The 27,425-nt window shown below is 44.1% G+C and overlaps 2 protein-coding genes across 4 annotated transcripts; one reads left to right on the top strand and one right to left on the bottom strand.

Moving 5' to 3' along the window:
* Positions 1-16,379, top strand: IL7R (interleukin 7 receptor). 2 transcript variants are annotated; one of them, XM_035100900.3, is made up of 8 exons: positions 1-167; positions 2,768-2,903; positions 3,545-3,702; positions 5,561-5,712; positions 7,174-7,330; positions 10,899-10,995; positions 11,892-11,967; positions 13,852-16,379. In XM_035100900.3, the coding sequence occupies exons 1-8, from the start codon at positions 74-76 to the stop codon at positions 14,344-14,346; spliced, it is 1,365 nt and encodes a 454-aa protein (XP_034956791.3). In that variant the 5' UTR covers positions 1-73; the 3' UTR covers positions 14,347-16,379. The 2 variants fall into 2 exon arrangements, with proteins under 2 accessions (XP_034956791.3, XP_034956793.3); XM_035100902.3 differs by having other exon boundaries at positions 32-167; positions 2,754-2,903.
* On the bottom strand, positions 16,371-27,264 carry CAPSL (calcyphosine like). Of its 2 annotated transcripts, XM_088652976.1 has the most exons (6): positions 27,136-27,205; positions 24,870-24,919; positions 22,440-22,576; positions 20,938-21,115; positions 19,946-20,155; positions 16,371-18,641 (listed from the first exon to the last, which is right to left on the bottom strand). In XM_088652976.1, exons 3-6 carry the CDS (start codon positions 22,574-22,576, stop codon positions 18,540-18,542), a joined length of 627 nt encoding a protein of 208 aa, XP_088509102.1. In that variant the 5' UTR covers positions 24,870-24,919; positions 27,136-27,205; the 3' UTR covers positions 16,371-18,539. The 2 variants fall into 2 exon arrangements, with proteins under 2 accessions (XP_088509102.1, XP_034956494.3); XM_035100603.3 differs by lacking the exon at positions 24,870-24,919 and having other exon boundaries at positions 27,136-27,264.
* Positions 27,265-27,425: the final 161 nt, after the last annotated feature.

Below are 27,425 nucleotides of genomic sequence, written 5' to 3'. Positions count from 1 at the left end.
TAGCAAGCAAAGCTGTTTCTCCGCCTTTGCATCGCTTTCACAGAAACAGGGGAGAGAAGAATGTGAAGTCAGGATGGCCGTTGCAAGGCCGGCGCTGTGTACTTTCTTCTTCATTCTTCTTCCTGCCATTGCTGCTGAAAGTGGCTTGGAAGACTATTCAGGCTCTGGTGAGTCATCTCATGCTTTTCTCTAAAGCGCGGAATAATGGCGAAATTCAAAATTCAGAGGATGGCGGTGTTTCAGTTTCCATGTTGCTCTGGAAACTGTGGATTCGGTGGGTTCGCCTTTAAATGTGGATGGAATTGGATTGCTCCCTCCATCCCTACTCTAGAAGGTTGTGTGTATAACTAGTATGCCATTCCTGCCCCACTTGGTATCCCCCCTGTTCATTCTGCTTGGTGGGGCCGGGACTTCCACCCCACTGAATTTTTTCTGGGAAGGAAAGGAATCCCATCACCTAAAATGTAACCATTAATGAATTTTGTATCTTATCCGATGGTCAGTGCTATTTTTCTAGAAAAAGAGGTGCCGGAACTCACCATGAACGCCTCCCTTGTTATCTTATCATGCCAATGGCACCCACTTGAGAGGTGCCGGAACTGAGTTCCTGTGAGTTCCAGTTGGAGGGAAGCCCTGCCAGTAGTATTTTTGACTATGCCAAGCTGCCACAGAGTGGTCAGATTTGGGGCAAAAACCTCTAATCCCCAACAAATACGGTGCACAGTTATTTTCTCCTTGACAGTATAACTTTCGGGGTGTTCACACATTGACCTTCAGTGAATATACAATCTCAGCACAAAATTCAAGCTGTGCAAATAAACATGGGTACATTCTTTTACCCAAACAGTGGTACATGGCAGCCTTGTACGTCAAGTCACCTGTGGATCCTAAAAACAGTTCTGCTGCATAGGAAACCATGAAACAACCCATTACTGAAAAAAACAATTGAGCAAACTTTGCTGGAAATTCCCATGAGTTGGCATTGAAGGTTTCGAGCAAAGTGAGCGAAGCTACCTTCTAGCCACGCGTAAGCGGCTTCTCCTAAGACGTCTCACACGTCTTTACCATGCGGTGCTGAACTTGTTAATGCTGTGAATTAAAAGATGATCAACAGCGCTGTGCAATCATTCTAGGAAACATGCAAACGAAAGATGTAGTGCAATGACAATGAGTCATTGAAAAAAGATCTGTGGCTGAAAGTTTCCTTGCTACTACCAAGTGCCTCTTCTAGAGGGAACACATTGACTAAGAGAGAAGTGGCCATGCACCCCACATCCTACCCAAAGCTGGTGCCCTCCAGGTGTTTTAGACTACAATTCCCATCATCCGTAGCAATCGGCCATGCTGACTGGGGATGATGGGAATTGCAGTCCAGAACATCTGGAGAGTACAAAGGTAGGCAGTAACAGAGGATTGTCCTCTAGCTGAAGGACTGTCGGGGGATTTAGATTTACCTGAAGGGCTGTCCAGTCCAAATCTGGTTTGAACATAAAGAAGCATAAGAAGCGAGAACAGGAGGTGCCTTGAAATTACCCCCAGGGGTGGCAAGCAGACAGAAGAAGCACTCAGTTTCCCCCACTAGGGTAAAATGTATTGTATTCCTATATAAATTATATTATTATATTTATAAATGAGTGTTTATACATACAAATTAGCACATGCAAATAAAATGCACATCAGTGCCTTGGCGCTTTTTTGGGGGGGGGGGCATTGCATAAGTGGCTATCCACACCACCTCCCAGCCTAGCCCCTTTCCAGCATCAAGCAGTAAAATTTGCATTTACGTACTTATTAAAATATGCATTTCCCCCACCTTTTTTTAAAGTAGTGGCTTGAAACACTTTTTTAAAAAATAGCAAAAAATAAAGAGTACAAAAATTTAAGAGGAGATAGGGCTGCAGAAAGGGTGAATTAAGGGGAAGCCAGGTGACGCTGTGGGCTAAACCACTGGCTTGCTGATCAGAAGGTCGGCGGTTTGAATCCCTGTGACGCGGTGAGCTCCCATTGCTTGGTCCCAGCTCCTGCCAACCTAGCAGTTCGAAAGCACATCAAATTGCAAGTAGATAAATAGGAACCGCTATAGCGGGAAGGTAAACGGCGTTTCCATGTGCTGCTCTGGTTTGCCAGAAGCAGCTTTGTCATGCTGGCCACATGACCTGGAAGCTATACGCCGGCTCCCTCGGCCAATAATGCGAGATGAGCGCACAACCCCAGAGTCGGTCACGACTGGACCTAATGGTCAGGTGTCCCCTTTACCCTTTAGGACTGCAGAAAGGGTGAATTAGGTAGACTTGAGCTGAGCTGGATTTCTTTCTCATCTCCAGCTGTGTGCCTGTGCTGGATGCTAACAATGCCCTCTCTCCCACCACCCCATACCATGGAATTTGGGGGGCTGGGGGCTGGGAAGGGTTACACAGAGGTGCCAACACACAATATTCCATGTTAGCTCAGCAAACGCTGAAGGCAAACATGTGATTCTGCCAATATTCAAGCAATCTGGTCATAGGGCAACTTTGGCCCCCTGCAATCTTAATGGATATTTCTCAGCTTCCCCCCCCACCACCACCCCCCAAAAAAAACCCTATAAGAAGGTAAATACAAAATGGAACCATGAACCATCAGAGAATGCAAACAGAAGGAGGAGGGGGAGGCTGAACTTAAAAACTAAAATATTAATGGTATATTATCAGAGTGCATTCCTTAAGAAGTACTTACAACTTGTCAGATTGCAGCCCACAGCATTCCTTTTATAGTCTTCTCTCCTCAGGCACCTGTGCAGAAAGTGAAATGGACACCGACTTCGCATGTGTCATTCGAATGCCGGCGTTCAGAACAAATATCTTACTTTGCAACATCCTGAGGACCGGGATGAACCTGAGTGAGGCTAACACTCGGTTTACTCTGTAAGAAGCTTTCCAGTGCATTAAAATGTGGTTACTTTTCTGTAATAATTCCTTAGTCAAATTATCTTAATAATTCAGTGTTCCAGCGGACCTTCTGAGAATTTCTTGATCTTGACATTTCATCAAGAAGAATTAATCCAGCATTAGATGCTACTGCAAGGATGTGCAGTAATGTTTGAAGCAGTGTTGCCATACATCCGGGAAATCCTGGACATGTCCTCTTTTGGGGGGGGAACCATGCCCCTCCAGGGGGATTTTTACATTTTAAAGGAAATTTAAAAGGGTTGAGAAATATCCTCTAACACAGGCATCCCCAAACTGCGGCCCTCCAGATGTTTTGGCCTACAACTCCCATGATCCTTAGCTAAGGGGACCAGTGGTCAGGGATGATGGGAATTGTAGTCCAAAACATCTGGAGGGTCGAAGTTTGGGGGTGCCTGCTCTAACACTATTGACAATCACCTAAACAAGAGATTCCCCAACACCACACCCAACATTGTGGTGCAAGGAGTGTGCTGAAATCCTCTCCTATTCTGTATATTTAGGACCGTTAGGTTTGATTTCCAAAAACAGGGTCATGATTGTTATGTTTTCACAGCATTTGAAAGCTTCAACTATTTCATTTCTAATATCCTTCACAGGGTTGGAAAACCACCCTCCAGATGCTTAATGGAGAGCCAGCTGCAAGGCAATTGTACTTTGAAAAGCGTTGAACTCCTTAGACCCATGGAAGTTTGCTTGAGCGTGATGACGATACAGCAATGCATGGAATGCCAGACCTTGAAAGCAAGCGATATCAGTGAGCTCCTTCCCAATGTTATCATGTGCATGAATCAGACTTGTTTGCAATTTCCATACCTAACAGTTACCTCTTCCAAGCCCACACTTGACCAACGTCTTCACAAGAATATCATGGGGGACTTTGTCAAAAGCCGTACTGAAATCAAGACACATTATGCCCGCAGCATTCCACTGATCCCTGATGCACATTGCCAATACTGTACATATAGCACAAATAAACACTCCAGTTGGGAGCTGTCACTTCCAACATTACTAGGCTTCGAGTTGCCATATCTGAATGTAGTCCCACATAACCACTTGTTGCATGAACATTGGCTGTAGATTCACATTCATATTACATCTCCTTTGCAAGAACTCTGGAAATACGCCTTCTTCAGAAAGATTTGCTTTGAATGACTAAGACCCAGTATGGGTTTCCTCAAAAATGAGTCACGCCAGACAAATCTTATTTCTTTTATTGTTAGAGTTACAAGTTTGGTGGATCAGGGGAATGCTGTGGGCATAATATGTCTTGATTTCAGTACGGCTTTTGACAAAGTCCCCCGTGATATTCTTGCGAAGACGCTGGTCAAGTGTGAGCTTAGAAGAGGTAACTGTTAGGTAGATTTGCAGCTTGTTGATCCAACCCAAAGAGTGCTCATTAATGGTTCCTTGTCATCCTGGAAAAAAGTGACAAGTGGGGTGCCACAGCATTATGTCCTGCGCGAGTTGTTGTTTAAGAGCTTTCTAAACGACTTGGACAACAGAATTGAGGGGGTGCTCATCAAATTTGCAGATGAAAATAAACTGGGAGGGGTAGCTAATGCTGCAGAAAACAGAATCAGGATTCAAAATGACTTTAATAGATTGGGAAACTGGGCCCAACAGGGACAGATGTCAGGTTCTACACTTAGGCAAGAATGACCAGCTGCACAAATATAAGATTGGGGACACCTGGCTTAGCAACTGTACATGTGAAAAGGATCTAGGGGTCTTGAGTCAAAAGTGTGATGCAGTAGCAAAAAAGGCTATTGACAAGCTGGAACGTGTGCAGAGGTTGGCAACTAAGATGATCAAGGGTCTGGAAACCAAGCCTTATGAGGTTCATGATACTATCAGAAGAGGCCTATAAAGTTATATGGATTATTAGGTGCAAACAGCTGGATAAACTTGAAGCACCATACTCTGTGGAGTTTCATGGAAATAAGTTCCACTATGTTCATTGAGGTTTATTCCCAAGTGAATGTGTACCTGAAAGATTATTGATGGATCAATCCATCAACCTCTGATGGATGATTTATTGGGTCCAGCATCACTTTCGCTGCGTGTGTGTGCCAGTATCCATACTCAGCAGTTACATCTCAACGCAGCTCCTTCCTTGGAAGCGTCTTCGGGGTTGAAGGTACACACAGTAGGCAATAAACACTCATGGAAGCCATGAAGATTCAGTCAAGTGTAGAGGTTTACTTGACAGGCATAAAAGCATATTGGTAGCAAATATATATAGACATTCACCACTGCCGTGGTCAAGGCATGCGTCGAGTCCAACAAGAGTCCAAGACTCACTCTCTCTGCTTCTCTCACAACAAGGCGCAAGCAAGAGACTCACAACAAGTTACACAGAACCATTGTTATCAGTACTTCCTGACATACTGCAGATGCCATCTTATCAGGAGTTCCATTCTGCACAATACAGGAAACAGGCCTTTAGTGTTGTGGCGCATGCCCTTTGGAATTCTCTCCCATTAAAAATTAGACAGGTGCCATCTCTGTTGTCTTTTTGGTGCCAACTGAAGACCTTCATCTTCCAACAAGTCTCTTTACTAGAGAACTTTTTCAGTCTGCCTCTTTTTAGATTTCTATGTTCTTGTTTACAGTTAAACCCGAAGCACCATTTGGCTTAACAATTATCTACGAAGAAGAGGCAGATGAGTATTTTGTTAATTTCTCAACTCCACACAATGGAGCATATCTTGAGGGGAAACTAACGCATGAACTAGCGTACCGGCAGCAAAACAAACACTGGACTGTGAGTAAGAATGTGTCGTTTTAATTGACCATAAGTGTGCTCTTTCCATTTTCAGTTCTGTATGTGTCAAAAAAAAAAGATATCTGTCTTTTAGTTGAAAGCTACATGCAGTTAGATCCAGATAAAGTTAGTTGCACTTTGTTCCCATTATAATGAACAAGATTGGAGTTAGTCATCATGGCTAATTTTTCAAATTGTTCTCAATGAATAAAAAATGTGGCTAAATTGCAATGCAATCGTATGTATATCTGCTCAGGAGTAAGTCCTATTGAATTCAATGAACCTTAGCCCCATGTGTTTATAGGATTGTGGGTGTGCTCTGGGTGTAACCTGTGAAAAATATCCACTGCCTTATATATCCGCAGTGGACTGATTTATGTACAAAGTGGGCTCCTTAATTTAACCCTGTAGGTGAGGGAGTTGTAAACAGGTAGTAGCAACAGCTGAAATCAATTTGGAAAATTATTTAACATACATTAGGAGAAAACCATTAAATGTATTTCAGCGTATGAGAGGTGTAAGCCTAACCCATGAATGATATTAAAGGAAAATCAGAAGTACTTTATACATAAATTAATTGTGGGAAAGGGAAAATACGAGGAACAGTGTAAGGAGGGTGGGGTGGGATTAGGATACAATTATATGGGAGTGTAAAACAATATGAATTAAAACATCAGGGAAAGAAGCTATTACATAGAAGGGCTACAGATTTGAAAATTGAAATCACCTACAATTTAAAAACTATTGCTTAAGCATAAGACTGGACCACTTAAATCCCTCCAGTCAAGGCTTCTAAATCTATGACATGAAACAAATTCACTGAACGTCAGAGCACTTATTTGTGACTGAGCAGTGCCAAGGCTCTGAGCAGTGCTGTAGACACAGAAGGCCTGGTTGTATTCCAGATCTGTCCCTCTACTGGTTCTCAGACGGTAGACCTGTGCTCTATCTATGGGTGGAGCTGGAATCCAGACAATGTCTTCTGATTTACTGCTGAAGCCCTAAATCCTTTCCCTGGCTCCCTTCATCTCCTCCAGGCCTTCGTTCATTGCACTGCTGCTACAATCAACTTCACAGCCCTTTCCCCATTCCATTTATCTAAAAAAACAAAACGTACAAGGCCACATTCCCATCATTAATATGGGTAGAACAATACAGGGGTACTTTGCAGGGCTGGTGTGACCCACACTTTCTCAGCCACTCTCTGACACAGGACATGGGGTCAGCTCACATAAATACGGGGACCAAATCAAATTCTCTTCTATCCGCACCTGCAATCTGGCTTCCAATAAAACAGCTTTGAAATGGGCTGATGTTCCCACTGTCAAAAGGCTTCTCATAGGCAGGAAGCTTCGAGGTAAATAAATGTTTCACTGTGTGCAAATGCATGGAAACCTACTGGTTCTCAAAGTGATTTTTGTTTCCTTTTTGATAAGCAAAAATTTATTCCCCCCCTTTTAGTCCAGACCGACCAACTTCCTGACATTAAAATTTCTGGCAAAGGAATTTCAGCTGGGAACATATGAGATGAAAGCCCGGTCAAAGCCCAATGGCAAAGATTTCAAGGGCACATGGAGTGAATGGAGCTCTTCGACATTCTTCGAAACTGCAGCAAAAAGTAAGTACAGACTTTTGTTTTACTGCAAACCAAAGTGCGCCACCACATGTAGTATCTCCGTTACAAATATATGTTGCTAAATGTAATGACACATCCAGTAAAGAGCTTTATTGTCATTCAGTTCGTAAAATTCTGATTGGAGCTTGAGACAGGATTTTTTTTGGGGGGGGGGGAGAACCTTGTTGCATAAATTATCACTGATCTTTACACCTCAGGCGTTTAGACAAATTCATGGACAATAAAGCTATCGGTGGTCCTAGTAGCCGTGTTCTCCCACCCTCTGAATACCAATTGCTGAGCGTCTTAAGTCGGGAGAGTGCTGTTGTGCCCAGATCTTGCTTGGAGTCTTCCCAGGAGGCTTCTCACTAGCATGAACTAGATGGGCTTTGTGTCAAAACTGGCAGGGCACTTCTTGTTTGTTTGTTTGTTTGTTTGTTATATTTATATACTGCCCTTCACAGAAAGCAATAGCAAACAAAACCAATAACCCCAGCCCAACACTGTAAAAGGCCACAGATTGTTGAATTAGCCAAAGGCATGGGAGAAAAGGAACGTGTTTTTTTGCCTGGCACCTATAAAAATGTGGTGGAGCTAATGCAACATTCTCAGGGTGGCATATTCTGCACTGCACCAACCTCCCCACCGCCTTGATCCCCCATCCTGGTAAACATGTCAGCAAAGGCAAAATGGGACATTCCCATAGCTGCCAAGTACCCCGTTTTCTCCGGGAAAACCCCGATTTTACTTACCTTTCCCCGGTGGTCCCCGTATCACTTCGTCTCCTGTTTTTCTCCGTTATTTTCTCCTGCCGGCGGCCATTTTTTTTCTTTCCGATTTGCCCTTCTATGGGCACCAAAAATGGCCGCCGCCGGCTTCAAAAGTCGCATTTACGCATGTCCGGAAGTGCATAGACGCGACTTCCGGTGTCGTCGTCGGCCATTTTTTGTGCCCATAGATGGGCGGAGCGACACCGGAAGTTGCGTCGACGCACTTCCTGACATGCGTACAAGCGACTTTCGAAGCCGGCGGCAGCCATTTTTTGTGCCCATAGAAGGGCAAAGCGACACCGGAAGTTACGTCGACGCAACTTTCGGTGTCACACGGCTGCCGGTACCGGATTCTGCAGTCTGGGACTTGGAAGGTAAGCATTCCTGAGCGTAGGTGGGTAGAGACAGTGGCGGAGATTGTCTAAGATCTACTACCTGAGACAATGGTTTCCTTGTGGCTAATGGGACGGTTGGCCATGGGGTCCACCAGATTTTTCTTTCCAATGAATCCGGGGACACTTTAAGTAATTAATTAATTACTACACGTTTGGGGTGTTGATGCCGCAGCAGTGGCAGAGGGGTGGCTGCTGCCTTGACCTCAACCGCCATGTTTCCCCTTCCCCCGAGGCTTCTAACTCCTTTCTCCCTGAGCCTGTGCAGCCCCTGAGTTGTTGGTTCTTCGGTGGTGGTGGTGGGAAAGCGGTGTGCGGTGGGTCAGGCATGGAAGGCGGAGAAGGAGGACCGAGAGCGGCGGTGAGGCTCGGACAGTGCGATGCCTCCCTTCCCATCGGAGCAGCCCCAATCCCATTCCTACTTGCGTGCAAGCAGGAGGGGGCAGGGATCCCTCAGCTGGGAAGGGAGGCTTCCCGTTGCCTAACTGAGAGATCCCTGCCCCCTCCTGCTTGCACGCAAGCTCTGATAGGCAGCATGAAGCCTCCCTTCACAGCTTAGTTGCTGGGGGAAGGTGGAGGCAGCCTGGAAGCTGCATCTTAGAGCCCCTGCACCACCATCATATGGGAACTTCTGAGCAGCTCCTGAAGCCAGCCAGAGCCAACTTCTCCAGGCTGCTGAGAGACTGCCGCTGCTGCGTTTCCTGGGGACATTAGATGAATTCCGGGAACATTCCGAGGATGGAATTTGTCCGGGGACTTATTCCCAAATCCGGGGACTGTCCCCGGGAAATGGGGACATCTGGCAACCCTACATTAGACTCCCTCAACAAAATGGCACTAGCATTGGATCAAAACAAAAGGCTTTAAGCATTAGCACCTGAGCAAGAATGTGCATTGTTGTTGTTTAGTCGTTTAGTCGTGTCCGACTCTTCATGACCCCATGGACCAGAGCACGCCAGGCACTCCTGTCTTCCACTGCCTCCCGCAGTTTGGTCAGACTCATGTTGGTAGCATGGTATGGCTTTATTCAGGGGTGTACCCAGGATGAAAACTAGGGGGGGCAAGCCGCGGCAAACGCGGGGGCACCCCTGGGGGCGGGGCTTCATTCTGCGATGCGCGTGTATCAGGATGCACGGTGCACGCGCCGGCCATTGAGGCCGGCACCGCCGCTCCTGCGGCAACCCCGCGTGCAAATAAAAAATAAAAAGGAAGCTGCAGCCCCGTGAAAGCAGAAGCAGCCCCGTGAGTGCCCCTTGCCTCCGCCTGCTTTGTTCTTGCTGCGGTGACAAGGCGCTGCATGCAGCGGGCAGTGGGGCTGGGGGGGCACCGAGTGTCACCCCTCCCCAGAGGTGACACTCGGCGGGCCCCCAGCCCCAGCGGCAAGAACGAGCCTGGGGCAAAGGCAAGGCAAGCGGAGGCAAGGCAAGAGGCGGTGTAGCCATTAACGCTTTAATAGCCGTAGGTAAACTCTGAGCTCTCAGCTTCCATTCTCCATATCAGCCTCATCAAAGCGACATCTAGGGAACTACGATAACAGTATTTGTGCTCACAGACACTGGAAAACGGCAAGAGTGTTCGGTATTGACTTCATAATACCACATTTTTTTTTTGCTTCGGGGGGCAGCTGCCCCCCCTTGCCCCATGCTGGGTATGCCCATGGCTTTATTCCTGAATGCAGAAAGCCAGGGCAATTGAGTGTGACATTTTACACCAAATTCTCTCACAGTTTCTCCTCAGAGATGAGTAGCTCTACAGGACAATTTTTTGCGGGACAATGGCATGGTTCCTGTTCCCTCCTGCTGTTCCTGTTTCAAAGGCGAAACCCTTGGATAGGTGATGAAGTATTCCTCAGAAAATAGGGACATTCTATTGTTAGGCCTGGGGCCTAGCAGAATTGTAGGGGCTGCAAGAGGCATCTAGTTCAAACCCCTGCAATGCAGGTATACTTTGGCCAACTTGCGGCTCGAACCTACAACCCCAAGATTAAGAATCTCATGCTCTACCAAGGAGCAGAGCAACAGGTCACAACGGAGGTCTTATTTCAGCCTAGATAAAGTGAGGTCCTGAGGCAGGACATGAACAGGTTGGAGGTCTGGCACCGGACAGGTATGGAGGGCAGTACTGTGTGAGTCAGCGCTGAGGAACTATCTGGGAGGGAAAGACTTTATAGCACCTAATGTGATGTCAGCTGGCAATACTTAAGCTGAGACTGTAGCCTAGAGAGTTCCTTTGCCCCTATAGGCCTAGCCTGCTGCCGAGAGATGGTGGCACAAGAAGTAATGTTGCCTGCAAGAGGTCCTGGTTCAAAACACACATCCTTGGCATACATGTTTTGTGTCATATCTAGTTTGGTCCTCAGTCATCATCATCGTCATCGTCTATAAGCCTGTTTGTTGTTTGTTTCCTCAGATAATAATAGCAACATTATTGCTGTGACTGCACTCATTTCATGCTTCTTTGGACTCTTCGCTGTGATAGCTATGATCGCAATACTTTGGAGAAACAGGTAATCCTAACACTCTTCATCAAAAGAGTGGTCCTAAGAACACAATTCACTTCTGGAATTTCCTCCCATGCAACCCTTAATGTTGTGAATGAGAACGTTGCAAAAAGGAGAAAAACATGGAGTCAGTACAAACTGATGTCTGTTTCAGACATGAAGTTCAGTGTAGCTGCAAACCCAGAAATGAAATGAGAGGTGCATCTCAGAAGAGATGTGTTACTATGGAGAGCTGGTGCTTGTGCACCGGCACACGATTCCTATACTAGTACGGGTGGACAAATCACAGCAAGCAGTTGGGGGTTGGCATAGTTGACTGCTGGCCTGGACTGTTTTGTGTGGAAGAACTTCCACAGGTGGTCCAACCACTAACTGTGCAATGCACAAGGGGTTTAGGATATGGCATAACCAGGGTTTCCCTGGTAGAAGGGAGCCTACACTGGCAAAAATATCCCCAACTTTTAACCCAGGGGCTGTCTAATGAGCAGAACCCAAGCCCACCGCCAATCTGTCTGGTGCGACATCCCTAAAAGGGGCATGCCAGGATGTGTTTGCTCAAAATATATCTCCAGTGGATTGTAGAAGCTGGGTTTTCCGTCCACATCTGAAGGTTTCCTCGGTAGAATCCAGTATAGAATGAGATATTCAATAAGAGATTAGGCCTGCAATGTTCCTCGCTGAGGAAAAGAGACTCTCCAATGGAGCTACCCAAAAGAGGTTCCTGGCAGGTTCTACTGCCACAGAATTTTATGGATTTAGAAAGCTGCAAAGAACATTTCCATGGAGGTTGTCATGAGAACCACCCAAGGGCTTTTGGCATTCTTCATGGTTCATTCACAAGCAATGTTGTAAGAATGTTTGTCATCACTTCCTTTATTGCGCTATCTCTTCTTCTCTTTCAGAATAAAGCCTGTTGTGTGGCCCACTCTCCCTAACCACAAGAAAACTCTGGATAAACTCTGCCACAAACTAAGAAAGGTTGGTGCTTTTGTTTCTTCCCATTGCAGGGAAGCTTACGTAGAAACTAGTACCATCAAGTCCTTAGCAGGTTTGTGTGGCGGGATAGGGGTTGGGGACGGATTTTCTCCCATTATCAGTTTTCTTCCTTGTAAAAATTGCCCTTTAAAATTGGCTATTTTTTTAAAAAAACAAAACAAAACAAGATTTATATACCTCTTAATTGATGGAAACTTTCAAGCCATTTACATAGAACAATATAACATAAGGATGGAAAATAAAATCAAACTTTAAAAACAAGTAGATGCAAAGTATATCAAAATGTTGATATTAGCAGTTTTAAAACTGACACACACACACACACACACACACACACACACACACACACACACAGACACACCATGTCTGGGGAGGCTTCCTGTCAACTGTGGTGGAAGTGCAGTGGCAGAAGTGCCAATTAGTTCAACCACTGCACTCCCTGATCTCTTCACTGCCTCACTCTTCCAATAAGCACTATGTTGTGGGTGATTGGAGTCCAGGCATATTAAGCAAAATAGGATTAAAAGATGTGTGCATTTGGAGAAATGCATACTGACGTGCTGACGAATTTTCATAAGGGTTGGTTTTTTGTTGTTGTTGCAAACTGATGCAGAAATGTAAGAATGAGAAACTGAAAGACAGCACAATCGACAGACTTGCCTTTGCCCGGCCACAGCAATGACGCCCTTATTCCGATTCCATAAAGGAGACTAGGAAAGTGTCTCTCACAAGCCTTTACTTTCCAACGGAGGAGGTTTCATGTGGTTTCTCAGACTGTCATACTTCCCACATAGGAAATTTACTGCCTGCGAAACTCTTTCGCCCTGAACCCAGTGGATGGTCTTCTTCGTCACTCTCTCCCAGCCCTCACTTCCTATACATAAAATGTGAAAAAGAGAAAATGAATAATGGCTTGTTCATTTTGAGGATGAACGAGAGGAGGGCCCAGAATCACTCATCACTTAGGAAGTTCTCTTGGTAGAAATTATTATTGTTTACGTGGAATGCATGCTGAGAGCTCAAAGTGTAGTCTCATTCACCCTAAGCAGTAAATCTGCCGAGAAGGCCAGTGTTATGATCTCTGAACAGGCTGGGAGGACACAGCTTGCCTGAGGCTGCCCATCAGTGTTGATTTACGTATAAGCTAAACAAGTTATAGCTTAGGGCCCCACTCTCTTGGGGCCCCGGCCCCCCAAAAAAATTAAATGGGGAAAAACTGGATGTACATTTCCAAAATATAAGATAAAAAACAAATAAAATAAAACCTACACATAGCAACAGTGTTCTGTGTTGTGTAGGCTCCTATTTGTTATGTGCAAATGGCTTTAGATACCTATTAGGTCCATAAATTACCATATAGCATATATCCAACACAAAAAAACCAGCAACAATTTGTTGTTGACAAAGGACAGCTGGACATATAAAGGGCCCCATTACCTTCAGTAGTTTAGGGCCTCATCAAACCAAAATCCGGCCCTGCTGCCCATAGAGGCCTACTCATGCCGTTGACTCAGAAGCCAGAATACTGAGGTGGTAGAATGACCTGCTCCTTCATGTTAAAAACTCCCAACAAATTGTAAATCCATACAGCAGTCAAAGCGTTGGGCTATACCGCCCCCTGTGCCATGAGATGTTGGTTTCTATTTGCACACAGTTTTGTTTTGCTTTCACATTTGGAAGTAGCATTCTCCACCTGCAGTCTGAAGTGGTGCGGCCCATTCTCTCTCTTTTTCATGTCAATTTTTATTAGATTTTTCAAAGGTTTTAACAAATTTACCTCACAAAAAACTGTATCAGTCACTTATATTTTTCTATTTCACTTCCCACCCCTCCCCTGTCACACGAAATATCCCCGTATCCTGGTAGAATTCTGACGTAAGCTTCTTCAGCCCTGAGAGTTTGGAATACGTTCCCATCCATAAGGTGGATAGCATTCGGGCCAAGTCAGAACATTTGATGCTTGCCCGGGATTCCGATGTTCCAGCAAAGACGGGGAATGGGCTGGAACAAAAGAATCTGGTTCATATCAACCATGGCTGGCTGAAACTGCCTCTGGCATATGAAGGAATGTGGCCGGCTGAGACGCTGGATAGGCATGTGGGCAGAAGTCTCCTTGCTCCTGATGGTGACACATTAATCAACGCCAACCCATACGAGAAAGGTGGCGTTGGTGACCAAGATGGCGGTAATGATGCTCTCCTCAACCATGCCAGTTTTTCTACGCATCCCACCGCCATCCTGCCTGGATCCGGGTGCTATAACTGTCTTCAAGCTTACGCAGATGTAACAGTTCCAAATAAAGAAGAGGCCTATGTCACAATGGCGAGTTTTTTCGAAAACAAGGGGAATTGTCAAAACTAGCAGTTCCATCACATGGCATGATTGGGCTCTCCACGTATCATTTTTGGGCATTGACCAGGTCAGTGAGAAGATTACACCAGCCTTGAAGTTAACCACTAGCCTGGTAGCCATAGGTGACTAGGAATTCCATGCAGCCGAGTGCTCCCTGCATAGAAACCATGGGGGTCGCTAGAGGAAATAAGTCTTCTCCTCAGTTTCCAGCTTCTGTCAGCCATCAGCAAGCAAGTGACTTTTCACAGAATCATAGAAATGCAGAGGGTCATCTAATCCAACCCCCTGCAATGCAGGAATCCTGCCCGCAGCCATCCCTGGGTGGGCTCGAACCTTTTTCCAGGCTAGTAATTTTTGTGGACTTTGTTTGCAAGGCTGAATTACATGACCTGGTTTTCCATGCTGGCATCCCTGCCCTGGCTCTGACGTTTGCTGCTCAGCTTTTAACTGATGTGTGTCAGGGACAGATTCTGGTTTGCTCATCATTGTAGTAATACTGGGAAGCTGCAGCAACAGAACCACTGCCTGCCTCAAAGCTCTTAAATGAAAAAGTACTATAGGTCAGGTGGGATCTGAAAAACCCATATTTTAGCCTAGCCTCCACTCTTCCAAATACCAGCCTCTGCAAACTGCAGGAGGGGAAAGTGTTATTGTGTTCAGGTTATGCTTGCAGTTTTTCCCCAGGCACCTGGTTGGCTGATCAGAACAGGATATTGGATTAAATGGGCCACAGGGCCCGATCCACCAGGTCTTCTTGTGTTCTTATGTCTGCATTTAGATATTTCCCTAAGGTCAATTTGCCTGTTGCTGTCAACACAAGTGAGCAATGCAGTAAAAATGCTCTGGAAAGAACAGGTACTGTATTTACAATAGTGCTTTGTCTGTTTTTTCAATGGAGACTTGCCAGAATAAGGGCTGCATTCCAAAATAATTGATGTGTACAAAACACTGCAATGTTTGCAGAGATTTCATTAAACCCAGACACCGCCAGATTACTGGATTGCACCACTTTGGAGTTTAGGGCACCCATTGGCCGTATCCACCACCTCAATTGACTTTTGTGGAGAAACAGCTGAAAAGTTGCACAAGAGCATGTCCGTCGAAATGGGGGTCTCCATGGGAGAGGCTGCCAATGATTTGTTTAGCCTTGCTGCAGGAAATCCAGTTCTCAAGTAATCCTGAAAAGGGTTGCTGACAGTAGAAATATTTTTGGATCTTTCAACAGTCCTATTCCAAATTGGTCTGGCACCTGCAAAGGTGGCTCCTGGCTGATCAATATAGCTCTGATAGATGGACCTGCCCTTTATTGATTTGTCTAATCCTCTTAAGAACAGCCCTGATGGTTCCAGCCAGTGGCCCACCTAGTTCAGCATGTTGTTCTCAAACAGATGCCTGCAAGCAGATCCTAAGTGCAACAGTTCTTAGTGGTTGGCACCACAACTTTGGCAATGAATTCTGTGTATGAATTGTGTGTTGTATGAATAACTCCATGGTTATATATATTACTCCACTGGTGCATTTTATATGTACTGGTAAATATGGCTATCAATTCATTGCCTGCTACTGTAGCAACAGTTAAAACTTGAATTCTGTTATTAATTGCTGCTTAATTTCTCACAAGGCCATTGAAGGGCTCTGGGATGCTGGCAATGCAATCCAGCGTGTATCTGCTCAGCCACATTCCAATCATTTGCTGTTTACTGATATGTTGTTGCTGCTGAAGATTTATTGGGTTGGCTATAAAGATTACGGTGTGGTTTTTATTGCAGCATATTGATATTCTTTCTGATTTTATGGGCCAGATAAAAATGCCCGAAGGGGCACATTCAGCTTCTAATATATATGTGTGTTTGTATGTTCATATAAACATAAACACACAGACACACCTGAACGTACAGAGATATGCTAGAATTTGCTAGAATGTATACGTGCTCATCTTTCTACTGGTGAAAAAGGTCAAATATTTGAAAATGTTTTACAATGTGTGTGTTTTTATGTATGTTTGAAAATGAAAATGAAGCAAACTCTTGGCATCAGTGTTACCCAGTGAATGCAGTTTTAATTCATATGCGCTTGAATTATGTATGAATTATGAAATATGACATTACTGAGGAGTACCAGAAGTGGTTTTTCTCTCTCTCCTCACTGAAAGGCAATGAGTCACCCTACCAACAGCCCGTTTAATTGTTTGTTGACATATTGGACCATAAAAACCTGTATAAATCCAGGGACTTTGTCTCAATTAGTATATGAACCTGATCTTAAATGTTAAAGGACATTTTGGAAGCAAGGGATCACATAGATTTCCGAGCAGAAGCAGATTTCATATGCAAAAGGAGGAATGGCAGGTAAAAACCAAATGATACACTCTGGCAATGATTTCATCACTCGTCTTTTTTACTTCAGGTGCCTGTCTTCTTGGGGGGAAACTAATGGTGGCTTCAGCAATCAGAGTGGGTTGCATTTCAACACTGGCTTTGCTTTAGCAGAAAGTACTTCTGCTTGCACAAGTGGAGGCACCCCATTTTTACCGTTCTGCCCTCCACCCACCTACCACAAACCTCTGCATCAATCCCCATGCTGACTAGTGGGTCCCCCCCCCGAACCGTCAGGAACAGCTTTTCAGTGGAGAGGGAAATTAAGTGGGTAGGAGGGATCAAGAAAATTCAGGTGCCCTGCCTTGTTCATGCACAAAGGCAGGAGTGGGGAACCACAAATGCAGCCCTCCAGGCTTTTCTATCTGGCGCTCACATTCTTCCCAGGCCTCCCACCCCTCTCCTCTGTTGTTTTTTTGCCTGGATGAAAATGTCCTCCAGCTCTGATAATGCCTCTTGTTTGTCTGACTAGATGCAGGGGTCAGCAACCTTTTTCAGCAGTGGGCCGGTCCACCGTCCCTCAGACCATGTAGTGGGCTGGATTATATTTTTTTTGGGGGGGGGGGGAATGAATGAATTCCTGTGCCCCACAAATAACCCAGAGATGCATTTTAAATAAAAGGACACATTCTACTCGTGTAAAAACACGCTGATTCCCAGACCGTCCGCGTGCCGGATTGAGAAGGCGAACGGGCCACATCCGGCCCCCGGGCCTTAGGTTGCCTACCTTTGGACTAGAGGATAAGGAGAGTTGTGTGAGTGTGTGGGCAGACTCTAGCCTGCTGCAAACAAAGGTAACGTCTTCATTTGTTGCTCCACCCACTTTTGCCTCTGGCTCCACCCACCACTGCCATGTGGCCCCCCTAGAAGGTTGGCCAGAAGGGAGTGTGGCCCTGGGGAGTGTGAAAAGGCTTCCTCGCCCCTGCGCTAAGGCAAAACCATCATTGGATGCAACCCAGCAATCCCAACCTTGTGTTTGCTGAATAATGTAGATACAGGGAGGAATTTCAGGTGTGACACTTCCCCACCCACCACTTTTCTTCCTGCAACCCCTCCCCATATATTGTGTCCCCCCCCCTTATTACTGATCTCAGAGCCTGACTGAGTGGGTAGTAATGAGGCTAGGAAACTGAGGCAGGGAAAGGAGTTGAGGGAAAGCAGCAGGTGGAGGAAGGGCTTATCATCCCTGAGTGAAGCACTACTTCTGTCCTCCTGTCCCCTGTTCACATTTGTTACATTAGGAATTCCTGTTTGCTGAAACAAAAAGCACAGTTCCTCAGTGAGATCAGTCTTCCCAAAATAATAGGCGCAGTGATAATATTGGTTATTGCTTCTTCTAATTCACTCCTGGGAAGTTGCAGCTGGTTACTGCTCTGAATACAGCAGCACTGTCCTGTATATGAGGCTTAGGAGATGTTTACAATGACAGCAGCAGCAGCAGCAGCAGCAGCAGCCATAGCTGCCAAGTCTCCCGTTTTCCCCGGGAAATCCCTGTTTTTCCAGCTGTTCCTAGCTGGAAAAACAGATTATTCCCCCCCCCCGGTTTATTCTGGCGCGGCGGCCATTTTGGAACTGGGCGGAGCATGCTCAGAAGCGACTTTTGATGCTGCTCTGCCCAGTTCCAAAATGGCTGCAGTGTGACTTCTGGCGCGGCGGCCATTTTGGAACTGGGCAAAGCAGCATCAAAAGTCACTTCTGAGCATGCTCCGCCCAGTTCCAAAATGGCGGCAGCGCTACTTCCGGTCTGCTATTTCTGGCCCAGTCCCTTATTTCTCTGACAGCAACTTGGCAGGTATGGCAGCAGCACTTCGCATTATAATAGCAAAATCAGATTTTCCAAGCGTTTTTCATCATCACAATGAAGTAGACATCTGTGTCTATTGAAGCGCTGACACCTGCATAATAGTTCATAAATTCTTCTGGTGTAACCTAAAGTAAAGGGGAAAAAATTAGTATCTTCATTTGTCTCGCCTGGAGCATGTTACCACAGACAAGAAATCAGAAAGGAAATTGCTCCACATGGAATATGTATTGTGCCTTTCCCTCCAGATGTTTTAGACTATAACTCCCATCACCCCCACCACTGGGTCCTGCTGTATGGAGCCAATGGAGGTTGTAGTCAACAACATCTAGAAGGCATCCGGTTTTGAGAAGGAACTTATCAGAAAGGGGGAAATGTGGAGTCCATGGCAGTAGAAAATAAAAAGCTGAACATGAGATGGGAATTCCCATGATGGAGCCCTTCTTTCGCTTTCCCTATAGAAAAGAACATCTTATGAGCGGCATCCAGCTATTATTTGCAATGGAAGGCCTTGTTAGTAAAAGGCACACTGAACAATCAGATGCATTGATCCTCCTTAGAGCCCCAGGGCACTGGAACATAGATAACAGTTGTGTTGAAGGATAATGGTATTAATAAAAAAAAAGTGGGATGTAAAAGCCACAGGAATTTTGCATGTTAAGGCGTACAGACACAAAGGTTGTCTCCTTCACTCCTGCTCACTGGTCAAACCCGCCATGGAGTTCACATATCCCATCCCCCACCACCACCCAACTACGGTAATGTTCATAAAAGAGCAAAGGCATAAAAAGAGCTTGCTGGATCAGGCCAATGGCCCATTTAGTCCAGCATCCTGTTCTCATGGCGGCCGCATAGCTGCCAAGTTATCCCTTTTTAAAAGGGATTTTCCCTTATGCTTAATAGGCTTCCTCGCGAGAAAAGGGAAAACTTGGCAGCTATGGGCGGCCGGCCAGATGCCTATGATTCTATTCTATGATTCTATGAAACCTGCAAGCAGGACCAGAAAGCAATAGCTTCCTCCTGTGGTTTCCAGCAACCGCTGCATCACGGCTAGTAGCTATGCGTACAGTGGTACCTCTACTTACGAATTTAATGCCTTCCGAACACACATTTGTAAGTCGAAAAAAATTGTAAGTCGAATCCCATAGGAATGCATTGGGAGGAAAAATTCGTAAGTCGAAGCAACCCTATCTAAAAATTCGTAAGGAGAAAAAATCCTATCTAAACCGCATCCAAGATGGCGGACGGAGCTCTGCTCATAAGTAGAAAAATTCATAAGTAGAGTTATTTGTATGTAGAGGTACCACTGTAATTTTCTGCACTGTGCGTAATTATTGTGCCAACTGTTTTGTGTTTGTTTTGTTTTTTAAAGCAAAACCCTTAAATGTTACAAAGGCGCCACCTTTCTGTCAACCTGCAGTATTTCACTCACCTGCCCATCTTTATCATAAGGCGAATCGAAGTTATCCAGAAACAGCCTGAAAACTTGCTCTTCGGACCATTCCCCGTTCTGGTACTTGGGGTGGTGTTTCACATTGTAGACTCCGCGTAAATCTTCAATGGTGACAATCCCATCCCCGGTCCTGTCTAGCTTTCGAAAGGCTTGCATGATGACTTCTTTTCTTGCGTTAGACATGGGGGGCTTTAAAACAACAACACCCAAATGAACATAATAAAATCATTGGATCGTCACCCATGTCCAGCAGGGTCTTTGTACCTACCAACACTATTACTGTAATAAAAATATTGGCAGATGGGCTGTGTCTCTTTTAATGTGTTCATAGGGCTTTGGGCCACCGGAAGTCGCGCTGTGGCCATTTTGGAACTGGGCAGAGCAGCATCGGAAGTCGCTTCTACGCATGCTCTGCCCATTTCCAAAATGGCCACAGCGTCAGAAATCACTTATATTTGGGTCTTTTCTTTTCTTTTCCCTCCTGCAATTTTAAAGGTGTGGTTTATATTCGGGTGCGGCTTATATTCAGGCCAATACGGTAGTTATGGGAAGCCATTGTTAACATTAACCAAAGTTTATAAACCAACAACAAACCATGGCCTATGTGTGTGGTTTGTTTGTAACTAATAAACCATGGTTAAGCTGCTGAAAGGAGTTCAGGTGATCACAGAAAAGCTATTGTTTATTAAACAATGGTTACATTATATTTTGGTTATACGTAAGACCAGTGCTTTTTTCTAATAAAAAAAAAAGTTTAGAGGTACTCTCATTTTCCTACTCATATTTAAATACTGTCCCTCAATGAGGCCAAACTTAGATTCACAAAATGTTTAGGGGTATGAGTCCCGCTGCGTCCTCCCCCAGAAAAAAGCACTCCTTAAGACCCTTTTGCACTAAAGTTACCATTCTATATTTCTATGACAGAGAAAGCATTTCTGTTTTTTAAAAAAAATAAAATAAAAGAGCCTTACCCTTAATGTTAAGAGAAATTCATCAAAGTCTATTGTTCCACTCCCATCTTTATCAAAGATCTTGAAGATCTTTTCAGCTTCATCTTTTTCAATCATCACAGCATAATCATTGAGGCCTTTCAAGAACTCTTTGAAATCGATACTTCTGCTGTTGTCATCATCCATGATTCGAAAGACCCTGAAGAAAAGAAGGGCCACTTTGAAGAAAAGAGTAATAAAATAAAAGAGGATGGAAGAAGACTAGAGAGCAGACACTGATATCAAGAAGTTAGGACACAGGCATTCAAGAAAAAAAGAAACAACACAATCCTTTTTCATCCAATAGGTCAGCTCAGTCATCTCCTATGTAAAAAGAAAAGAAAAGTGTAGCATTCATTTGAACTGTTTCCATTCCATCCTCCCTCTCTCTTTCTCCTTTTGTGTCATGCCTTTTAGATTACAAAAGACCTGTCTTGTTCTAACTGTATATAAGTCATTCACGGAGGCCTATTGGCCGAAGACTAGTGTTATAAGGAAAAAACCTGCTCTTTTTCTCTTCTGGGGTACCCGAGAACCCATATAGAGTCCTCTTTTTAGGTTCTCTATCAGTAGGAGAAAATAACAGAGGCCAACTAGAGAGTATTGAGAAGCAGACACCAATGACAAACTTAGTTGGTCTCCAAGGTGCTACTGGAAGGAATTTTTTTTTTTTTGATGGGACTGCAATGTTAGAGACTGTCCTCATCCAAAGTAAATAATAATAACAAGATGCAACTCTTCCGTATTAAAACTTTTTAGCTCTACAAAAAATCCTCTAGCCCCTCACCATCATTCTTAGTTTGTACTGCGATGTGTTGGAAGCCCTAACACAGCATGTTATTAACATTGTAAACTTTCCGTGTGCTCCTCATCTGATTGGTGTCAAATGCTGGTATGCCAAAAAGCACATGAAAGCTCATACCAGTGACAAATTTCATTCAAGGCAGTTGCTTGAGTTTGCTACAGGAAAAAAAACCCTACTTTCATTGCTTTAACTCATCATCAGTACTGCTGTGTTGTTATTTACAATCATGCATTTTATGCTTCCCTTTGCAAGCTACAGTTGAATAGTTTTGCCCTAAGTGATGCTGTTTGGAGCCTATGACTTTCCTTCCTTCCTCCCTTATTTCCAAGCCCTCTTACCATTGCCTTCAGCCCATTCCTGCAATGCAGGGGGGTGATGGACTAGATGACTCACTGGGTCCCTTCCAACTCTACAGTTATATTTAACATTAAGTGAGTTCATGAGCTGTGAAGTGAATTCAGGTGTAATGAAGCCCCTACCAGCCTTTAACTGGTTCAGGTAAGTATTTTCTCTTTCTTGACAGTTTGGCTGCCTCATAACATCAGTGCTTGAGGGCCTCTTGAAAGAGAACACGGAAATCCAAATGTCTATTAAGCAAGGCCAGCTGTGCTTCAGTAATCTCCTGGCCTACGGAAGAATGTGGGCTGGTTTAATAATTTACCTCATGAACTCATTTTACCTGGCGAGGCCTTTGATGCCAGCAGAGCCCCTTGCTAGGCACTGAAGGCGAAGTCTCTCGATTGGATCTGTAGTTGTGGCAAGGTCTCTTTTGGCCCGGATTGCCATCTCCCGGTCGTGTCTTGCTGTGCCGGGCATCTAGGAGAAAAAAGCAGCAAAAATGTTGGCAACCCTACTCATAAGAAGGAGCTTCATTTGCTAGAGTATACATATCTGAGTCTGGTTGCAAAGGCTTTTGCAAGGGGAGTTTTGAAAATAAAACAGAATGGACGGATGTAAAAATGCAATGGATGAATTCTGAGGTGCAATGTGTGAGTCAGTTAACTGAAGAAAAGGGTTCAGTCACAATACTCAGTCACTTATCCAGAATGTATACGCTATGTAGAATTTTATGTGCGTACTGTAGTTTGTCAGGCTTGGAAGGCAGCTTCCTCCAACCTGGCCACGTCTCCGCAGTACAGCAATGGAGGCTCGGAGAATAGTAATTTACAAAGTATACAACCAGAGCTTCCGAATGTTTGCTTGAAAACGACTCCTCCTATATTTTACTTACTACCAAATCAGAGTGCATTATGTTGCAGCCTAAATGATTTAGCATCTTTTCATTTGGGAAATCTCTCATTTCTCCTGCCCTTTTCCCATCCATCACCAAAATTCCCTTTTGCTAAATAATCCAGAATATAAATGTGTGTGTGTGTGTGTGTGTGTGTGTGTGTGTGTGTGTGTGTTGGAGTGAAAAGTAAAGGAGGATTTCTTCAAGGTGTGTATGTACAACTCAAGAATGTTTGCAAAATACGTTCTTCTGTTATATCTAGCTAGCAGTGAAATGTAGATTTCTCTCCCTCCCCCTTCAAAACATCCAATTAATGAATTCTCAGAAATGGTTTTGCAACCCTCTGATAGTATCAGTCCAAAAGGTCATTGTACTAAACTGGAATTTCAACCTTCTCTTAAGAAGAAATACAATGATCTACTAGGAATATAGTACAAACATATTAGGTTTTGAATGATGCATACATTTTTTTCCCTCAGTGTAGCAACACATCTTAGACTTGGAAACCCTAGAAGGTGCTGTAAGTGTTATTTTAAAAGGGAAAATCTTCTCCAAAATGTTAATTAATAATATATACATATAATTTATAGGTTAAGATAGTTCCCCCCCCCAAAAAAAAAACAGAAATGGACTGGACTGGCAGCTGAACCTTACTTCGGCACTGATGATGGAGCAGCATCCTTCACAAAACCTCAGGCAGGAGGTCAAACAAGGGGTGTCAGGGCAAACCATTTGGGAACAGAAAGGGGTTTTTTCTACCCTGACTCAAAACAAAACATAATACAGTATTGATTTCCACAGACTCTTTTCACAGCACATTTAAAAATAGCTTTCTTTTTTACTATGTCCCTAATCCGTGTCAACTTCATTGTCAGCCTACTCTCTAAGTTTGTCAAATAATAATAATATAATAAAAATTTATTACTTATACCCCGGCCATCTGGCTGGGCCTCCTCAGTCAGTCTGGGCAGCTTCCAACAGGATATTGAACAGACAATAAAAGACCAAACATTAAAAACTTCCCTAAACAGGGCTGCCTTCAGATGTCTTCTAAAAGTCAGGTAGTTGTTTATTTCCTTGACATCTGGTGGGAGGGCATTCCACAGGGTGGGCGCCACTACCGAGAAGGCCCTGTGCCTGGTTCTCCCTCATATATTTCTCTTTGCCTAATTTCTCCTTGGCCCAATCATTTTCATATTGTTGAAGTTTCATTTTTCGTTTGTATATTTAAAAAAATATTTATATTGTTTCCTTTTTCTTTATACGTTTCTTGCACAATACTTTTCTGACAAAAAAAGTTTAATGTTTACATAAGAAAGTGCCATACTCTTCCGTGTATAAGACTAGGTTTCTTTTTTACTTTAAAATAAGGTTAAGAATATGGGGGCGTCTTATACACAGATAGTGCATATGCTCATTTTCTAAATTTGGGGTCCCCAAAAGTAGGGGGCGTCTTATACATGGGGGCATCTTATATACGGAAAAATAGGGTAGTTTCCAAAGGGATTGTGAATATAATCCAAAGCACTTCCTCACCTAAGAAATGTAACAGCAACATCATTCCTTTTTTTCCAGGGGTCGGGGGTTGACTTGGGCAAAGGTGTTCCTTTGCTGAGCTCAGCTGGCCTCCACTTGCAGTCTGACGACAGCATCATTCCACTGGTGCTAAGATCCCACTTCCATCCACTGAAGTTGCAGGTGGATAGAAGGCAGCCAGTAGAAAGACCTGATATGGGATGTTTTGGGGTGGGGGTGGGGGTGGGAGCGGCTGAGCTGCCCCAGGATCCATTAGATCCCTAGCAGGCCCCGCTGCCATCACAAGACAGCACCAGGCCTGATCTGGGTTCAATCACTATGCCAGCTTCAGATTGGACTTGCCTGTCCAGTCTCCACCACTACGTGAACCCACACCAAGTGACGACTGTAGCCTAAGAAAAGAACATGGGAAGTAGTCTTATTCCGAGGCTGGCCTTGGGTCCATCTGGCCCAAGACTGGCTATTCTGGCCGTCGCTCTTCAAGCGAAGATGCCAGGGAATGAACCTGGGAACTTTTGCATGCAATGCGTGTGCCCTATCACTGAACCTCCTCTATAACCAAGCACAATTTGTTATTAAGTCTTTCTGGTCTCACAGTTTCTTTGTTGACTTTGCCTGTACATGTCTATTCAGAAGGTGTTATGTGGGACTTACTTCCACATGCATGTACATATAGGACTGCAGCTTCAATGGCCACGAAAGGCTATTGAATTTCTTCAAATGGAAACATTCAAAAGCTGTGTGAGAGAGGCTTGGTGTTGCTTCCTTTTTAAAGGTTTTGTTTCCTAATCAATTGTTCCATGGAGACTTTATTAAAGAGCATGGCCACCTATGAAGGCATTTCAAAATGTGTGGCAAATAAAATAAAACTACTTATGGCCTTCAGGTGTATTATACTTCTGTTTTTAGAATGTGCATAGCTTTGAACACTGATAGATTTGCAGAAAATGTATTATATAAATTAAATATAAATTTGCAGAAAATGTAGTATATAAATTAACAGTATATATAGTATATAATAGTATATAAATTAATTAATTGATACAACTGGAATAACATGGCCTCCAAGTATACTTAAGTCAGCCATTCCTCCTTTAAGTTTTGGCTTGGATAAGCTAAAAAATACACTAATAAAATAAAATAGTTCTAGAAAGTAGACCTTTACATGAGCCACCTGACTCAATATGGCATGTAAGCAAACCTATAATTTTTCATGCTTTCATTAAGACCGCATTGACTTCTGATGTTTGTTCTCAACATCTGTGATTCATAGAGGTGCTGCCATTGAGCATGGAGGTTCCATTTAGTCATCACAATAAAAGGGTGACGCAGACCCTCTATTCCTTCTTTAAAACCATCTAAAGTTAGTGGGCATCAGTGTATCCTGTGGCAGTGAATTCCGTATGTGAATCAAAGTTGAGGAATACAGGAGCTGCCTCAAAGAGGGTGAGAACAGGCACCAGCTGTTAGTTCTTTGCTGCTTGGTACCATCTGTCAGCACATAGCTGCCAAGTTATCCCCTTTTTAAAGGGATTTTCCCTTATGCTGAATAGGCTTCCTCGTGAGAAAAGGGAAAACTTGGCAGCTATGCTGTCAGCATGGTGCGGCAGCATCTTGGGAACTGATGACGTGCCATAAATGAGTCTTATCTCAGTGATTTGGGAACAGTGCATTTAATAACCCAGTTATGATCCAACTGAGAAGTTCCATGCACCAGGTTCTTAAATACTTATATAGCAGCCCAAACCACATAGATGGCTATTGCCAGAAAGCAAAACTGTTTTCTTGAAAGAACCCTGTGAGAAACTGCTGGCCTTGGCTGCAGCCATTTTTACTGTCTCTCTTTTTGCACTGGCATGGTGAAAATTCCGAGTCATGACAAATCTCTTCCAAACACCTTTCTACGTAGTGCTGCACAACCCCTGGACTCAACAGCCCTTCGAATGCAGAGTACGATTTAGACAATCAGGATGAACAGCTGCCTTTGCTTTGTCCCTGACAGCAAGTCTGGTCTTAAATGAGGAAGCAGAAATGGGCAACATGGAAAAAGTCTTTTTTTACACAGAATAACCCTGTGTACTTTCTTGTGCATTGATTTCCCAAAACATGCCATAAATGTCCCTCTGACTACACAGTCTTATTTATTTACTGTTAATTCCGCAGACGGCCTGTTTGTTGCATTTTATTGTGTTTTGTCCGTTTTATTTTTAATCTGGTGTTCACTGCTTTGGAGGCCTTCGGGCCCAAAAGCAGAATACCAATGAAGTTTAATAGTAATTTGATGGTTGAGATAAGCACACTCACACACTCCGAAGGCAGCATGAGGTGGTCCCATTCAAACCCAGCTTTTTTGTTTCCTCCCCTAGCGCTAGAGCCAGATCGGTTCTTCCTCCAATTTTGTTCACAGAGCTTATTCTGTAAATATAAACAGCTTACCGTACTGGCTCTGGAAGCATACCCTACTATATTTCTATATGCACCAACTTTTAAAATAAGCAGTATCTTTAAAAAGCAAAGAGCAGGGGGAAACTGGATTATATCAACCTAAATTAAAGGATGGTCTTCCTGAGCCAATCAATAAAGGAATGAAGAAGAAAAAACCATTTACCTTTAATTTGTTACCTGTTGCTCCTAACCTGAAACTACAGACGCTCCCTTGTACAGTTTGGGGAAAGTGGGCCTGTCTCTTCCTAGCATCTCTTCCCGCCCCTAGCCTACACCTCCCCTTTCTGATTGGACAGATTGTGGTAATTAATGCAGAACCATGGAGAGCAGGGAAGGGTGACTGGAAGACATGAGTGTCCGTCCATCTCAGATTACTTGTTTACATATTGCTACCCTGCCTAGAGTTTATCACCTTGTTTCCAAGGAGACATGGCTTGCTGTGAAAGGCCCTAG

The sequence above is a fragment of the Zootoca vivipara genome, chromosome 10 (assembly GCF_965207765.1).
Source record: "Zootoca vivipara chromosome 10, rZooViv2.hap1.1, whole genome shotgun sequence".
Classification (NCBI taxonomy): Eukaryota; Metazoa; Chordata; class Lepidosauria; order Squamata; family Lacertidae; genus Zootoca; species Zootoca vivipara.
This window is presented reverse-complemented; position numbering and strand designations above follow the sequence as displayed.

What these genes read in the sequence shown, in the direction of transcription:
- IL7R (XM_035100900.3), top strand. Translation starts at nt 74, where the DNA reads ATGGCCGTTGCAAGGCCGGCGCTGTGTACTTTCTTCTTCATTCTTCTT. An exon ending in CTTCGAAACTGCAGCAAAAA is followed by an intron (nt 7,331 to 10,898) that starts GTAAGTACAGAC and finishes TTGTTTCCTCAG; the next exon opens with ATAATAATAGCAACATTATT. An exon ending in TCTGCCACAAACTAAGAAAG is followed by an intron (nt 11,968 to 13,851) that starts GTTGGTGCTTTT and finishes GTATCCTGGTAG; the next exon opens with AATTCTGACGTAAGCTTCTT.
- CAPSL (XM_035100603.3), bottom strand. Translation starts at nt 22,576, where the DNA reads ATGCCCGGCACAGCAAGACACGACCGGGAGATGGCAATCCGGGCCAAA. An exon ending in GGCATCAAAGGCCTCGCCAG is followed by an intron (nt 21,116 to 22,439) that starts GTAAAATGAGTT and finishes TCTTTTCTTCAG; the next exon opens with GGTCTTTCGAATCATGGATG. An exon ending in AATTTCTCTTAACATTAAGG is followed by an intron (nt 20,156 to 20,937) that starts GTAAGGCTCTTT and finishes GTTGTTTTAAAG; the next exon opens with CCCCCCATGTCTAACGCAAG.